This window comes from Phaethon lepturus, unplaced genomic scaffold (assembly GCF_000687285.1).
Source record: "Phaethon lepturus isolate BGI_N335 unplaced genomic scaffold, ASM68728v1 scaffold19693, whole genome shotgun sequence".
NCBI classification, from domain to species: domain Eukaryota; kingdom Metazoa; phylum Chordata; class Aves; order Phaethontiformes; family Phaethontidae; genus Phaethon; species Phaethon lepturus.
The window spans coordinates 3954-21402 of NW_010529636.1; the positions used below are offsets into that span (position 1 = coordinate 3954).

General features: G+C 37.8%; 1 protein-coding gene across 1 annotated transcript; it reads right to left on the reverse strand.

The window, feature by feature from the left end:
- Positions 1-2697: 2697 nt before the first annotated feature.
- On the reverse strand, positions 2698-12989 carry FAM150A (family with sequence similarity 150, member A; the record flags this gene model as incomplete). Its single annotated transcript, XM_010283995.1, has 4 exons — positions 2698-3346; positions 6282-6358; positions 8704-8784; positions 12936-12989. Coding segments are annotated over 3 exons (200 nt in total), but the record flags the coding sequence as incomplete, so codon positions are not given.
- Between the last annotated feature and the right edge of the window lie 4460 nt (positions 12990-17449).

A 17449-nucleotide genomic window follows, 5' to 3' on the forward strand; every position in this document is an offset into this window, starting at 1 on the left:
GTGCTGTCTATCCTTTACTTCTTTTATTTGCACGTCTCCTTTATTTCCCCTTAATTTGCAATCTTTCCCAGCTTAGGTCCAGCGCAGATAGCACCTGACCATGAGATGGTGAGAGCAGTGGGGCATATGTCAGGTGGATTCTTGCTTTCCCATCATGGCAGCCACTCAGCCTTCTGCAGCAACCAGATGTCACAGCCCACAGTGTCTCATGCTAACCCACTCTATGTTGGGTTGTTCTGACATGTCCAGGAGCAGTCTCTTTATTTCTGCTGACCAATGCAAGCTTCTGACCCACATGAGTTACAGATCCCATGGTGGGATCCAAAGGGATGTCTTTGAGGTGCTGGTTTCCTTGGCCAGGTTGAAATAACTAGGCTCTCTTCGTTAGGGGTCTCCTGTGCCCGCTGTATTCGTCTATCTGGTCACCAAGTCTCAGTTTCATCCTTCCCTGCCTCCCTCCCCCCAACCTGATAAACACTATAGCCATTTACTTAACCTTTAAGATATGATCTGAGCATATATTCATGTTTTATTTTACATCTCAGTTACGCTATTTTCTCTTTTACTGTTCTTCACAAAAGGTGACCAGGTGCCTCTGTCCAGGATGATTCTGCAAGTTTTTGCTTTCTGTATGTTTGTCTGTCCTCATTTTCAAGGTCATTCAGGTTATTATTTTCTTTTTAAAAACTAATGTTTCATTCCATGTTGAAAGTTCAGTTTCTGACCCTGACAAAGTTTTTATACCATCACTTAGAGCCTATGTGGGTTTAGAGTTGTTTTTTGGGGTTTTTAGAAAAGCTTCCAAGAATCCCCTCTCTTGATCAGAGTCCTCATGGTGGGAAGAGTTCCTTTTAAAACTCTACTTGGCTCCCTTGCTGTCTTCTGTCAAATCTCTCTTTGAGTGATGCCTTTAGTCAACTCACAATGGAGCCATTATCCACCTTACTGGTCACTACAAGGTCATTGTTTCCATATACACATCACTCACACTGTTTTACTTTACAGAGAGGCTTTAACCTCTTTGAGATGAAAATAGGGTCTTTGTCCTGCATTTGCACAGCACCCAAAACATAGACTAGGACTCCTTCTACAGTGTTATGATTTAAAAAAAATAAGATGGTCTCAGCAATAGAGAAAACTGAACTTTGCTTTATAGTCTCCAATCACCCAGATCCAGGTTAAATTGCTGGCAGCCTTGTGAATCCCTCTGCAATATGCCGGAGGAACAATATTATTTGCCTACAGTGGTTTTCTTTATAAAAGCAGAAGTCTGGAGCAATGAAGTTTCTTGAGAAAGGTGATCAGTTAACTGGAGTGAAACTGCTTCTCCTTTCATTGTTTTCAGTCCCTTGAGGAGAGAAAGGAGGGACTTCTTTTAAAAAATGAGAAGCAAACAAATCGGAGTGGAAATACAAAAACAGGACTAAAGACAAAAGCTTTTCTTGGAGATTCTGATCTCTATGATGGGCCTCATCCTTTCTCCTCTGGCTGCAGTGCTGTTTTGGTCAATCATCCTCCTATGAAATACGTTGCTCACAGAGAAACAAGGTTATCCATCTCACCATTAAGCCACTAGGATTTCCCATAGAATCACAGAATCACAGAATCACAGAATCAGGCTACTGTATCTTCGGTATGAATACTGCCTCCAACACGGATTAGCATGAGGCTTGAAAAACATTTGAGAAACCACCATGTTAAGCGTAAATACAAACGGTACAGGACAACCTTCTAGCTAGGACTACAGAGGGAGTAACCACTTCAACAGCTGTGACTAAGGAGCTGGTTAGAAACAGCTGCTGTACTATATTGTTGCCCAGACAGAACATGGTATTACCTGCAGAAGCTGTGGGCTAGACTGACTGGTACATCATAGGGCACTGCACAACTTTGGTAATGAAACACACTAAACAATGTAAAAAGAAGAAACAAAACCCCTTTGGATAATAAGGCAGCTGTTTGCTATTTGACAAAGAATCCCAGGGCAGAGCTGCGCTGTTATTCTGTAGAGGGAAAAGCGCTGGCCATAGCAGTTAAGGGACTCACGAAACCCACATTGAGAGAAAGGATAGAGACAACGTCTGATCTGAGGGGATTAGTTTGAATGGTCAGCTACTCACAAGAATTGTGATGTGGGCACAGTAGTCAATGTGTGTTGATAATTACTCTAGGCCTGACCACAAAAGCCCCACTTCATACTAAATTCTTTGTAAAGCAATCATATAAGCTTGCAGTAAAAGAGATACGACAAATTGGTAGCAAATGTTATCATCACAATTTGATTTTAAATAAGAAAGATGCAGCATTTGTGCTGTGGGTTCTTCCCAAATAGTTAAGCTTGGTTTGTCTCCAGCCAAATTCATTCATTATACCCCTTGGTTTTATGATATTATACATTAAAGTATTTTCTTTTCCAGTGGGCTATTTTATTACCCTCTCTTCATCCTCACAGAAGGTTTCTGTTGTTCACAGTGGGTGTACAATGCATTTTTGTTTGCACCTCATTCAGCTAAATTATAAATATCTGAACACAATTTACCACTTGAAAATGAAATGCTGCAAAAAACTAAAGCCACAATTTTGAAGTTCTCAGTGGAAAATTTTTTCAAGTTCACCAGATAAATTGAATTTATATATTAAGTAAGTAACCTCTTAATAAATTTAAATAACCCCTCCTGAAAAATAGTTTATTTTTATGTTCTTTATTCCACCAAAACTGCATTGCAGTTTTCCAGTCTTTATATTTACATTATTTGCAACTCTTTCCATAAGTGCCAGTACAAATGTAACTGATGAAAATCCAGAATACTCATACAAATGTTCCTGAAAGCAAGATGCATTTCTGAGCAATCTTTTTTCTGATGCGCAATAATATATATGTATATATTAACAAAGCTTCATAATATAAAATATCTTCCATGGCAAGTAAAACTTCCCCACTTACAGCTTATTCAGATTTCAGTTACATAGACTTCTGCATTTCAAGTTAGTGCAAATAATGAAAGTAAGAGCCTGAGCAGAATGATGTAAATACAATGGAAGAAGAGAAAGAGCAGAATTTTACTGACTCCCTGCATATGGTTATAACATTTGATCAGTATATCATTAGTAATCTTTATATACAATGTATTTAAATAATTGGCTTGTTTGAACTATAGGCCACAAATTTACAAATTAAAATAAAATAATGTTTCACACAAATATGGAATGTCCGACAAATATATGAAAATAAAATGCATCTAGTAACAAAATGCTGTAAATCAAAAAGGTAAAAGATGTCTTCTCTGTCTTGGAAGATTTCAAGGCACTTTCTTGGCAAATCAGAGTTCTCTCCTTAGTAGAAAGTCTGCAAGAGAAAAAGACATGCCATTTTATAACTAGTTTTAAAACACAAAGGCAGACTGCTTAGTATAATTCCGTTTATAAATCAGTTTCCTGTGGATTGCATAAATCTTAAGATTAACTCCAGAATGCCAGTGAGTCTTGCCCTCCTGTGAACACTAAGGAGTTTTTGCCGTGGCAAATCCTCAGCGTTGATGCGAAGAGGTTTAACACATAGTGGCCCACGCTGCTGCATCTTACAAGGAAGTTTCCCATGCAGAGCATAGGGTCATGTGCATTTCTAGATTCTGGGTGTCATCAAATGCTTTACTTCCATTTGCAAGGATTGGAATTAGAGCGGGGAAAAAAAAAAAAAAGCAAAAAAAAAGCAACCCAATCAAAAATAAAAACAAACAAACAAAAAACCCCAACCCAAACCCAAAAACCCCAACCCACGCTAAAAGCCACAGCGGCGAGTACTGCTACAAGTGTGCGCCGCGGGCCCCTGCTGCGGCGCCGGGCCGCCCCCCCGGCGGCCTTCTCCATGGTGCTGAAACAGCCCGCGGCCGCTGCCCTTCGGCCCCCGCTACAGCCTGCACTACCCGCTCCAGTGGGAAGATAAGGTCTTCCCAGGCAAAACCTCCTTTCTAACACGAACAGACCGCGTTTCCTTTTTTGTACCCAGGTATTTACAGGAGAGGGAGTAAAATGTTCGCCTAATAGAGCTGCAGTTCTTTTTTATGAGGAAAATGCAGCCTATTTTAGTACATGCAGGAGGAATGCTTAAAAATAGTTGTCAGTCCTTCAAGTGGGAGAGCCTCCTTCTCAAAGGCAACTGCGAATCTCCAAGACTCTCTCAGATGTTAAAGCAAAGGCAAATTCCCTTGCAGTAAACAGGAACTATGACTCTGTTCTCTCTAAGTTAGTGTGAGGGCAGTGAGGAAAACAGATCCTCTGTGCCAAAAGATGCAGGTAAAGCAATCACAGAATCATGCTACAAATGCAGTGTTACTGAGGGATGAAAATATATAACTCTTGTGCAGCCCAGGCTATTTGGAGGGAAAAGAGAGAGATTCCTGCCACTCTTCATCCTGCTCAGGAAAATGTTTCCATCCCAAAAAGATACTGGATATGAGTAAACATGAAGACCTGAGCTTGTTTTATCTCTAGTGGAAACTAGCCACTTTACCTGCTTGTTGGAGGAACAGGGTGAGGGAGCACAAAGGCAGCTGGGAAACACTCAGATCATAGCTCTACTTTTTCCAATAACATTTTCTCTATTTTTAACAAAGAAGAGAAAAAGTCAGCCTAGATAAAACTTTAAATGAACACAGTGCACATGAGCTGCTAACATTGCTTACCATTTAAACCTTCCCTTCCCCACATGTCATCTCTTTGAGTGTATTTTTGGCAGGCAAATTAGAACACCTGGATTTGCAAATGATAGCAACTTTTGATCCTTTTGTATTATAAAGATGGAAATAGGATGAGATAGATGCTTCTGTACTGTGGATATGAAGGCATATCTTTGACTCATCCACTTGAAAGAAAAGGAAAAATGTATTGGAACATCCAGAAATCTTTCTGGAAGCCCTGAGCCATGAACCCAGAGGTGTAAAGGGATACAGACCAGGGAAAACACAGATTAAATAGGTGAAACTTCATAAAATGAAATAGTGCTGGGATGTTTTAGAAAGTTGAGATTTTAAAGAGAACACTAACAAACAAACAGGAATTTAGGCACCTCAAAAAAAAAAAAGTAAAAAAAAAGGGCATTCAAAAAAAGGATTCCTGCCCTTAGTCACAAAAAGGAGAACCTGGTAAAGAAATGAGATCCCTGGTCAGTTTCTGGTTCAGTGCCCCTGTTCTATTCAAAACCATCTGCAATAACTGGAAGGCAAGAGGCCAAACAGACTAAAAATAGTTAAGAAAAAAACAAAGAAGAGAAAGAAATTATGTCATTTCTTCTCAGCACTGAAATATTGCCACATTCTTCAAATCATTTTCTCACAGCCACCAAAATGAATCCCACCTCCACTTGGAAACGAAATCAGCTAACACTGACTCATATCCCACTCTTCCTTTCTTATTCTTGATTAGTGTGAATTGAAGTCTTGATGCAGGAAAAAGTGACATACACAACTCCCTCAAACTCCAAGCTTGCAGTATTTGTCAGGAGGAGGCAGTGAAAGGAAGAAGAAATCTTCAAAGCATCTTTGAAGAAATTTAAATAAATTAAATACACTGATTTTATATATTTTATTGGTCAATAAAAACCACTGCAGTTTTTCAAATTACGGTTGGAAGTGTAACCGTCTTATTGACATTCAAACATTTGGAGAAAACAGCTCACTTGAAAATGTTCCTTTTATCAGTGACAATGCTGTTAATTAACACATTTAACATGCTATTCATAAACAAGAATGGAGTGGTTACTTCCACAGCCTGTTACTTGAAGCCTTTAGCTTTGTCACTCTTTATGTTTCAGTTTACTTCCATCAACATGAAGTGGTATTAACTTTAGAGGAATTCTCAGGAGACAATCTGGGAATGAAAAATGGTCCCAAAGATGAATAAAGTGACAGGGTATCTATGAAGATTGCATTGGCAGACCTGAGATTAAGACATTCTGCTTCTTCCATGGATTAAAGCCCTCTTTCTGAAAGACCTGAAATAAATATGTTGATGAAGTTCTCGTGCATTTTTCTTTCACCAACCAGACTCCTTCTTAAAATTTTGAACAGTAAGAAGTCACCCAGTGCATAATTATGCACTGTATCTGTTCTTCTATGTATTCCCCTGAGGAACCAGTCAGTCCTTACAGGAATGTCAGAGCTGCATGTTGATGCACTCTGTTATTATCACATTTCTGTATGCATGCCTGATAACAAATACAAGAGTGAAGTAAATCACTAGATCATTCAACAAATAAGAAAATGAGTGGGAAAAATGATACTTACATAGCAAACATCCTAGGACTGTGTACACAAAGGGCTCATTGCTAATCTTGTTAGCAACCTTGCACACCTTTTATAATCTATAAAACAAAATTACCCACAGCAATAATGAATCTCATTTGCCAGATACTGTCAAAAAACTGCATAAAATTAAATGTATAATTTTTACTAGAATTTCATACACTCTACACAGTGAAACCATTGTCTGATGGAAATTCATTAAACTATGTGTGCAAGATGCAATATTAGATTGTACCTTATCCTAGCCAGGGCTCTAGAGGAAATGTGAGTGATGGTAGCAATTAATTTTCTACCAAGTAGTTTCCTCTCAACATGTAGAAGACCAGGTTCAACTCTCAACTTTACGTGAAGGAATTTAATTCATTAACTGTGAGACTATTCTAACCAGCAGACTATGAGGTAGTTTGAGGTCTGGCTCATTCAAATTTTTTATTGTTCCACTTAGTTTTAACATTGGTGGAAATCCATATTTTCCATGTCTAAGTACATCTCCTAATCATCAGACTAGAGATACTAGTGTCCTACTTGCTGTCTCTCTCTCTGGTGTCCTTGGTTCAAAGGACCACTTTGTCCAAGTGGCCCCTGAGGCGCTACTGTCCTTTCTGATGGAAAGATATAACTATTTGGTAACAAGAAATACTTAGGTGCAATTTTCTTCTCTTGCTTGATAAGTATTTTAACAAAAGTTAATAGAAATTGTACCAAACAGCAAGAGACTTGAATGTTAACCTGGGTTCAGTTCTTCAGGGAATGTTTGTATAGAATATAACCATGTCAGCAGGAGAGGAAGTAACTCATCCTTAGACATCCTACGGTGGCTAAGGTGTCACTGAAAGAAAATATCAAACCCCTCTAAAGAGATAGGAAAAGATCCTGGCTATGATCAGCCTTGATAGCTATTCTAAACCCTGAGTGCTGGAGAAGGTGGAGACATTTCTGAGGATTTAGCTCTCCTCTTTAGATCAACAGAAATTTCAGGCTGAATGAAACTCATTGTCTGTTTTGGGTTGGGTTGACATAAAGGACAAAAGAACAACCTGCTTTTGTTTTAATTGCACTTTTTCTTTTGCATTTTGTTTTGATAGTTGAACTTAAAAATCAGCTCTTCACACAGTCCTAACCACAATCTTGTTTTTAAACTTAGAGAAATCCTATTTAATTAGAAGAGAAATATTATGACTGTTTTTTTGTAAATAAAGTGAAGCACTCAGGAAATACCAGGACGTCCAAATAATATTCACAGACTCTGGATCCATGTATCAAGGTATGCCACATGCAACATGCATGGCATTTTTGTTATGCAGCATGTAATAGATATACGTCTAGCCTACTCATATGTCTACTTACAAAGCTCTATGTATACCTTTTGAGGATCAGCCATGGATTTCTACATTCCAGCTTCTGACCAGTGTAAGGGCAGATGGAGACAAGGGCTCTCCAGCCCCTTTCAAAAGCCAGGTCCTCCAAGGTGCTGAGCTTTGGTGAGAGAGCATCTCAGCTGCTCACAAAAAGTGCTTACTGTCTTTCTAAGTGATGCAGACAAGTGTCACTATTTTTTCATGTTAAATCCTGAAAAATTACCAAGGCACCCTGGTCCATAGTTTATGCTTACACATCACTAATGATATTCACCTTTTCTAATTAAATAGTATTCCTTATTTTCCACTCACTTTATTTGAATTGTCCATTGCACTAGAGAACACTGAAGTAACTTCTTTGCAAGGGATTTTCATTTTGTTTGGGGTTTTTTTGTTTATTTGTTTTATCCATTTGACAACATTTTAGGACAGTTTTATTTTTCAATCTCACTGACAAAATTAGATTCAGGCTGTGTTGAAGCAAAACTTATGTGGATCTCATACTGGAATATTCTTTTATAAGTACTGCACATATCAATAAGAGAAATGATGAATTAATTGATTTTATGTTCTTTAACAATGAGCATAAAATAGAAAATTATTATCACAAACTGAAATATACTAAAAAAAACAAGATATAACTGTACTATGTAACTACTGCATTAAGAGAAGGTAGAGAATGGTTCAGATTTTATCTTATTGCACAAGTATAAGTAGAGGTAAAGGGAGCAGGAAGGAGAACACAGCTTCATATCTGCCCTCTGCATAGGCATGCTCAACTAGTTTTTCAGAGTGTAGTTTTCATTTCATTTATGTTTGTCTCACTTTGAAGGAACTCCACCACATGCAGCTGACTGCAAGTGCATTAGAAAATCTTTGTATATTGGAAGACCTTGGGTGTATTTTGTAGTATAAAGTTAAAGTAAAGAGAAACAGTTACAAAAGCACCAGTGATATTTGTTACATCAAACCCTTAGTAGGAAAAGGAGGTTGCTTTTAGACAAGTATCACAGCTAGCATTATAAGGTCCTTTAACTACTACTTACAGGCTGGCGTTGAGCAATCCCTTGTGTTGTGATACAGTCGATGAAAATGCTTGCTACACTCTGATGAAAATGTGACTGGCCCTGTTTGAAAGTAAGCAGGAGTTAACCATAAACTTTCAGTGTCACTGCTTTGCAGCTTCAATGAATGACATCGACACATAGAATTAATTTCCCTGTGCTTTCACAAATTTACGTTTAATTTTTTTATTATACCTTAAACAATTATGATGCAACATGAGTATAACAATGCCACTGAAATAACAGAAAGAAATACTATTGTTATGCTATTATGCTGATGATCTGAAGAGCAGAAAAATGGGTCTCGGAAACAATGGACTGGCTTAGCCTTGAAATTCCAGTAATTCAAAATTAACAGTAAAATTTCTTATATGGTGAATAATAGAATTGTGCAACTACAACAGAATTTAGTTTGCTAAACAGTCATCAGTATTCTAATGTAGAAGGAATGTGGATATTATTTCTAAAGATAAATAAAAGCAAATATGAATTTCTATGCCCTGGAAAGATGAAGTAGTTTCATGTACTAATGCTTCTAATTTGCATTAGATGGTTTATGAAGTTCTTAATATGCAATGTTGCAGAAAAAAAATGACAGCTGAATAGCATCTAGGAACCTGATAACCTGGTAAAATAGTCCTAGCAAGAAAGGATGCAGATGTGCAGAGGGCAGCACGTGTTTCAATGTTAGGGTGAGGCAAATCTCTGTGTGCCCAAGGCGTAGTGTGCTGTGTCTGTTCTTCCAGCCTCTGCTTCCTTCCCTGGATATCAGTGTCACCTACCAACATTAATATTTGATAGAAGTATATAGCTACTGGTCTCCAAAACACAGCTTAAATGTAACAAGTTGCCAAAGAGCCCTTCCATAATTGCTGATGGCCCTGGGAAGGTATAACTGATGGCATCCAAGCTGAAAAGGAAAATAAAAATGTAGTATTTGCATCATATAACTTGCTTAGCAGTACTACCACTGACAGCTGGGGATGAGTTTCCTGTGATTTGGACAGAAAACACTGACATAAATTGAGACTAACTGAACAAGACTAAAGTTAACTTGCATCCTCTACATTCAGCACAAAAAGGAGCCCTGAATAAGAATAGCTTGTTTCAAGCAGTACTACAAAAGGATCCCTATGAAGCATGCTGCTTTGACTGACTTTCCCGTCAGAGGAAGACAGTAAGCATTTCTGGGCAAAAATTATTTATTTCACAACTTGAAAGGTGGTTTATCAGCCTGGTAAAACATACCAAGTCAGTTCTGTCTGGATAGAGGAGCCAAACTACCACAAGCTTGAGGGAAGATTCCTCTTTATGACAGTGAACACACTTGAACATTAAAAATGTCTTACAGTTATATGTAGATTTCATGAATTTTTTCAGCCACAAATAAGCTTCTCATTAAACTGACAAAGCAGCCTTTGCAACTTTGAACTGGAAGATTGTTGTTTGTGGGGTTTTTTTTGAGTAATTAGGCTCAAAAGTAAGTATGTAATTTTAAATTATCCAAGATATATGGAGATAACATCAGCTTTTGTCGCTAAAGAAATTCCATGTACCTTCAGATAATACATCGTTTTCTAGCTCTCTTTCTTGCCATCAAAAATAGGCTGTTAATTTTACTTGTGCCTTACAGAGCACTCTGTGTCAGCTGGCTTTTCAAGCTGAATTGATAGATAGCTTTATGACTCACAAGATTATTTATTACTTTTCCTATAATTGAGGACTGTAACATATGTTTCTTACTTGGGTTTAAAATGTATCTACTATTCTTGGCATACTAGAAGTGTACAATGCTTTTCTTAACCCTGAAACTATAAAGATAATGGACTGTAAAGATAATGTTGATTTCCCCATCTCTCCTCTTTTTCACAACTTCATTAGTTTAGAATGTTCTAATTCTTGAACTAGTAAGGACTATACCTGAACAGTTTACTTAACTAAGGTTGATAGAAAAAGGATTATGATTTGAACAGGATCAAGAAAAATAAAGCTGTATTTTAAGAAAACGTCTGCGGATTACAGGACTTCATAAAGCTGCAGAAAAGAAAAAAACAGACAGAAAAACTCATCTTAAGAGCATAATAAGGAAGGAAGGAAGGAAGGAAGGAAGGAAGGAAGGAAGGAAGGAAGGAAGGAAGGAAGGAAGGAAGGAAGGAAGGAAGGAAGGAAGGAAGGAAGGAAGGAAGGAAGGAAGGAAGGAAGGAAGGAAGGAAGGAAGGAAGGAAGGAAGGAAGGAAGGAAGGAAGGAAGGAAGGAAGGAAGGAAGGAAGGAAGGAAGGAAGGAAGGAAGGAAGGAAGGAAGGAAGGAAGGAAGGAAGGAAGGAAGGAAGGAAGGAAGGAAGGAAGGAAGGAAGGAAGGAAGGAAGGAAGGAAGGAAGGAAGGAAGGAAGGAAGGAAGGAAGGAAGAAGATGTAGGCAGAAATTCTGAGCCAACAAAGAAATAAACTTCAAGAATTTTGGAATGAGCTTGCTTTCCTTATTCATTCCAGCTAATGTTAGTCAAACTATTTCAGTAATTTTGATGGCAATTACTCATGCAGAAAAGGACTTTTAATTTCATGAATGGCTTCAGAAAGTGGTCTTCAAGTATTATTTTGCTCTTTTTCTTTTCTATGATTTAGTATTCTCACAATACCTTCTGTAAAACTCATGTTTGTTTTTCACTGTTGTTTCTGAGTAATGACACTTGTTCTGTATTCATTATTTAGCTTCTCCAGATTCTTATGCTGAGCTTTTTATGGCAGCTGAGTGGTTTCCAAAGTTAAAAATGAAAAGGAAATGGATTAATTATTAATATAAGCAAATCTTTCTTGTCTGTCCTCCCCTGGAGAGTAATTTCCAGTACTCCTATGCTACATAGGATAGAATAGTTGGATCTGTATGTTCTTGTTATTTCTTTCTCATATGGATTGAAAATGGTAAGATTCATAATTACTCTTGTTTACTGTAAGAGTGAAGGGCCAGCTGGGTGTAGCACGTTTCCTGTAGATGCTCTTAGGCTGCAGTTAGCAGTTGGCAGAAAGATCCTAAAATTGTGTTTATCCTAAAGTTTTGAAGACACTTCCCCCATGCAAAAGAGACAACAATTTTTTTCCTTTCTTGCAAAGGGCTGTCTGAAGTTTCCAGCAAAGAGGAAATGCATAATTATTTCCAATTCTCTTTTTCATGCCTCAGCTGCCAACTATTTTTCTAGTATTTAGTTTCACTAATCCCAATAACATTTAAAATTACCTACAGATTTGCAGTGTCATACTCTGAAACCTTCACTTTTCTGAATTACAGAGTATTTGGAACTGAAGAGTAAAGAATCAGTGCAACTATCTTGCTGTTGGCAACTATTTTTGTGTATATTCAGAAGGTACAGTATTTTTCCAGTTGTTACAAAAATAAGAGCCCCAAAGGTAAGTGCATTATGCAACTCTATCTCAGTTTTCAAGTACAAGTACTTGACTCTGATCCCATTAAACTTTCATATCTGAAATAGCAAATTATTTTTCTGATTCATTTACACTGTTTCATCCTTCCTTGTTCCATTTGTTTTTCTTGTTAAAATAAGTATCCACAGGTATACACCATGAGACAAGACAAAATGTGTTTCCCTGATATAGTGAAAACTTACATGGTCACATATGCCTGTTTCTAGAAGATACTTGCAGTCCAGTGAGAAGTTTTAAAATTAGTGAACTTGAAAATAAATATGGTAGGACTGATGAAAAATATGGAAATAATACATATATTTAAAATTAAAAATGTACTGAGTTCTCTCATTAAGATACTACTTGCCAGAGATAGCAGATAGCTGCTCACCCATATCACATTTTTAACACCATACTGCAAACTGTTTGCACATAGATATACAATGCAGTAACTACAGCACACAGACATATACACATTCAGTACCTACAACTATTAAACTTGTAGTGTAGCTGCAAATCAACAGGCAACAACAGGATGATAAAAATGAAATAACAGGTTTTAAATCATGAATATTTTAATTTACCATGTATTGAAAGTTACTTTAGGCTAGATTATTTAGGTAAACTCAAACCTAAATGTAATTAGAGTTCTGTAAAAACTTCTAGTCCTAAACAATGCAAATTTAACTTCACAAATGTTAAACTTGATGCAGATCCTCAAAAAAGCTAATGGTGTGACTCTTGTGGTTACTTAGAATATGCATATGCAGGTAAATTAAGAGCAAGCAGCTGCCTTACCTGTAAAATGTTTTATGAATTTGTCTTTTAGACTGGAATCTCTTGGAAAAATTTCTGAGGAGAGAAGAAAAAAAGTGTGTAATATAGGAATTATGATATAAGCTCTGAAAGCATAATATGCCAAGATGCCTGCTGTGCAGAGACCCAATAGCCTCCCAAATTAACTATGAAATTACTTTTGCATTTACGTGTGTGTGTGTAAACAACATTTCAAGTAATTCACATATGAATACCAACTGGTCATCCTACAACACACTATCAGGTTTTCTGAGAATCATTTCTACACATCTTAAGTTGTGTTATAATTTTATAAATATTTATATGAAAAAGCTATCATGTTATGACAAGTATTTGAAGCCTGAACAAATTATGTAAAGTACCAAGATAAATACAAACTAAATAACATATTTTAGCTTTTGAAACACAGGTACCTGAAAAGAAAAGAAAATATGGGCCATACATATTTTCATTGCACCGTTAGTCAAAAAGTAGTATTCCCCTCCTGTGAAAATAGCTGTGGATTTTAAAATATTCCCTTTCCATATATGGGTATATTTTCCAAAAAATATAAGAGAAAATACAAGTCTCAGAACAGTCAAAGAAATCAGGCAGAACAGAAATTGGAGCTAACACAAAAACTCTACTCACCTTTTTTTTTTTTTTTTAATTTTGGTGAAAGTATTCTCAGAAGTAGTACATTTCTCCTCAATCTTGTTGAGTAACTGCTGTTACTACTGCAGACAGTGACTGTATATAACAGTTGTACATTATGTTAAATTCAGAAGAAATGCCTTTATTAGCACTAATACAAGGAACATGATTAACTCACAGCATTAGGACCTGTAGCCAAATATACTTATTCACTAAAAATATTTCCTTACCTTTAACATAATTTTAAGTCATAGAACCATAGAATAGTTTAAAGTCCATCTAGCCCAACCCCCCTGCAATGAGCAGGGACATCTTCAACTAGATCAGGTTGCTCAGAGCCCCGTCCAACCTGACCTGGAACGTTTCCAGGGATGGGGCACCTACCACCTCTCTGGGCAACCTGTGCCAGTGTTTCATCACCCTCGTTGTGAAAAATTTCTTCCTTATATCTATAAATATACCCTCTTTTAGTTTAAAAGCATTACCAATTTTTGTATTCTCTTTTTTTTTTTTTTCAATTCCCCATCTGAATTAACATTTAGCTCAGAAGAGAGCAAGCTTCCTTTCATACTATAGGAAGATGTTGGTTATCTGCCAAAATAAATTCTTACCACTGGCTTTAGGCAGTTTCTCAGAGGTCACATGTGTGTATTTTTAGGCTTCGATTTTAAGTTAAAATGCTTACGTTTTCTTACAGCAACTCAGCAAGATTAGGGGACCTAATTTACTTAAGATTCCTCAAAAATCTCAGTTTTAACTAGCTTGTTTCCTTATTGCAAATGAAATAACAGCCCTTCTCCACTAAACTTAGAATTTTACTGACATGAATTGCCAGCTAGTGTAAAACTACATAGAATGAAGTATATGAAAAGCCAAAACAGTGAAACAATCTGCTTGAGTTTTGAATGAGATGCCTCAAGTGGACCAGCACTGACAAATAAGAAAAGGCTGGTGAGAGTTGGGCTAGGAACAGGCCATTCTTGGTCTGACAAAGAACATTTAGACCCACATCCTTTCAAAGTCTATAGAATTTGCTGTGGGAACAGCAGCTGCCTTTTGCCTTATAAAATTCTTTAGGAAAAGTACGTAATACAGTACCCAGCCAAAACCCCACCCCTAAATGCACAGAAGGTACAATGTGATAGGATTTGATGCTCAGGCAAGGAGCTAGGCATTGCAAGCACAAAATCGCAGCTGTGGCTGTGTCAGTAAGCCTGAGAAGGAACGCTGCAGGGTAGGCTTCCCACGAGTAACCTACACCAGCCCAAGGTTCACACCAGTCCGGCTATGCCTGTCCCTGTAGGAAAAACTAGGTCAGCCGTGTGTTGGGAAGCGGCTGAATGGTGTTGACCCCATCCCTGCTCCTCCCTGCGCGGCTGCCTCCCCTCCGGGCTGCAACCAGCTTTTCAACATGTACCCAGGTTTCAGCTTTCTTCGAGTGGTCATTTTCTTTATAGTACAGTACATTTGCTTGGTAAAACACAACCAGTGAGCCCTAGGGCTCCACAGAGACAACCTAAGCCCATTTGTATGAAAATCATGGGCAGCACAGGTCACTGGAGCGCTTCTGTCTGCTGGCTGTAATGGCAGGGGCAACCCTGCCTGAACTATGAATTGTCCAACACAACAAACAGTAATTTTATTCTGTCTTCCAGCAGCATAGCCAAGCCCTCCTATCTGTACGCAACTGTGAGGCTGAGGTCTCAAAGGACTTAGTATTTAAATCAAACCGATGAACGTCTTTTTTGAACAGAATATGTATCACTGAGTCCTGACCAGATCATACTGCAGCCAGAAGCAGAATCTCAAGATCATACAGGATGCTTTTATAAGGTGGTGAAAAATCACCATGACAAAACTTTTATTCTAGCTTTTCCTGGCTTCTAATAAGCTCTTAGTTGCTCCAGTCATATTTCACGTGGCATCTATCACCTGTTAAGACAGAGAGCTTAATATCCATTCTCACACTGTATGCTCACGTCCTCTCAATGCAAGTTAAATTCCTTTGACATATTAATTTCCCAAAGGAAATGCAGAAATATTAATATAATAAGATAGACTGCCAAAGCATTACTAACATCAAAACACTTGAAAGTCACGCTAGGCAAAAATACAAAAAAAAAGGGGGGAAATAAAACAATAAAGTGCTTTAAGTGTGAAACCCACATGAACAGGAAATATTGAGTGGAGAGTTTATTCAATCCATTCTTGTCTCAAGACCATATTAAACAATTTAGTAAAATACAGACAGTGTATATCCCATGGGATATATTAACTGTTTTTAATCAGCTAGAATATTTGGACTGTGGCATTCTTGTGTCCAGGCTTACAAAACCTTCACTGCTCACCAGAGAGTACATCTGAGTTATAAGGCACTTGTGCTATTGACCCTGGCTTCATCCTGGGTATAATCTCAGTTTATAATCATAAATAATCTTAATTCAAGGATTGCTTTCTTATTTACATTAGGACCTCTATGTGTGTCCTTAGATTATTACTCATTTTGGACAAAATGCTGCCCATCCTACACCCCTTCCACAGACAGCAATGGCTGTGGACGAGTATTAAATGGTGCTGGGACAGACCTGCTCCTGGATCTGCTGTCTAAAATAGTAAGAACATTTATCACGAAAATCTAGGGACAAGACAAATTTAGAGGGTTTTCCAACCCTGCCTCACAGACAGAATAGTTACGTTTATACTGCAAATTTGGTTCTGAATCAGCCATACCATTAATTTCCTCAATCTGAGTTGTGACACCTCACAGAAGTTTTTGAGGCTTCAGGTAAAAGGTGACTGGGTCTGCCAGAGTTTTATACCACGCTGGGATAAATGAGATGATGGTGCGAGCTAACAAGGTCTGAGCTAAGAAGCAGTGAGCAACAGCTTTCCAGCTCCCCACTCTTTCATTTTGTTGTAAACTTTCCAAAGTTGATTTGAATCACTGTTGTTAAGCTAATTCCCTAGAAAATTATTCTGTGCACTTTTCAGTTGTTATTCAGCATCTGGTAGCTGACATGAATGTTTAATTTTTCACTAATTTGGACATGATTACAGTGAGGTGGAAGACTGAATAAGCCACAGCCCTGGGCTCAGGCATATGCTTAACCTGCAGTATAAGACATAGTTTCTTCACCTGGGATCAGGCTTTTCTCTCTTCTGTGCCTTCGGTCGTTCTGTGTTTTGTCTGTTCAGACTGCAACGCTATGACAGCAGGTGCTGATTTTTACCCTGTGTTTGCCCTGTCTCCAGCACCATGTCACCACGATCATGCCTGGAATATTCATGTCCTGCTGTAGTACAAATAACAAGAAGACCTGTGCTTGCAGCACCGAAATAAGCCAAATCCACACAACAGTTTGCTGGCTTGGGGCATGAACACTCCACATCCTCAGGTGGTATCACCTTGGCAGAAAAAATCAAGATGTCAATTTGTTTATGCTCCCAGCAGGCAGCTTTTGCTTATTTTTAGCTTATTCAGAGAAGCAGTGTAAATCAGACAGCAAAAATTGGCCTAGTCCAAGTCTACACCAGGAGGATCTACAATGTCTCACTGCAGGCTGTACTCTTGGCAAGCACAGAAAATGTGAAGTAGTAGAGCTCAGGCTCATCTTCGTTGGCCAGATCCCTTACTCTTTCTATGTAAGAAAAAAAGTCTTCATCAAAAATCATAATCTCTTTTTGTAAGAATATTAATGCATCTAAAAAAAAAACCCTAATAAAATCCAAAGCAATTTTTCCGCAATCACTAAAAAAATAAACTCTTAAACCATTCATGGAGAACTTCTCCATAGCAGGTAAATGTTTCAGGAAAAAGTATCCAACAGAACATAAAACCAGAAATGACATTAGTTATCACTATA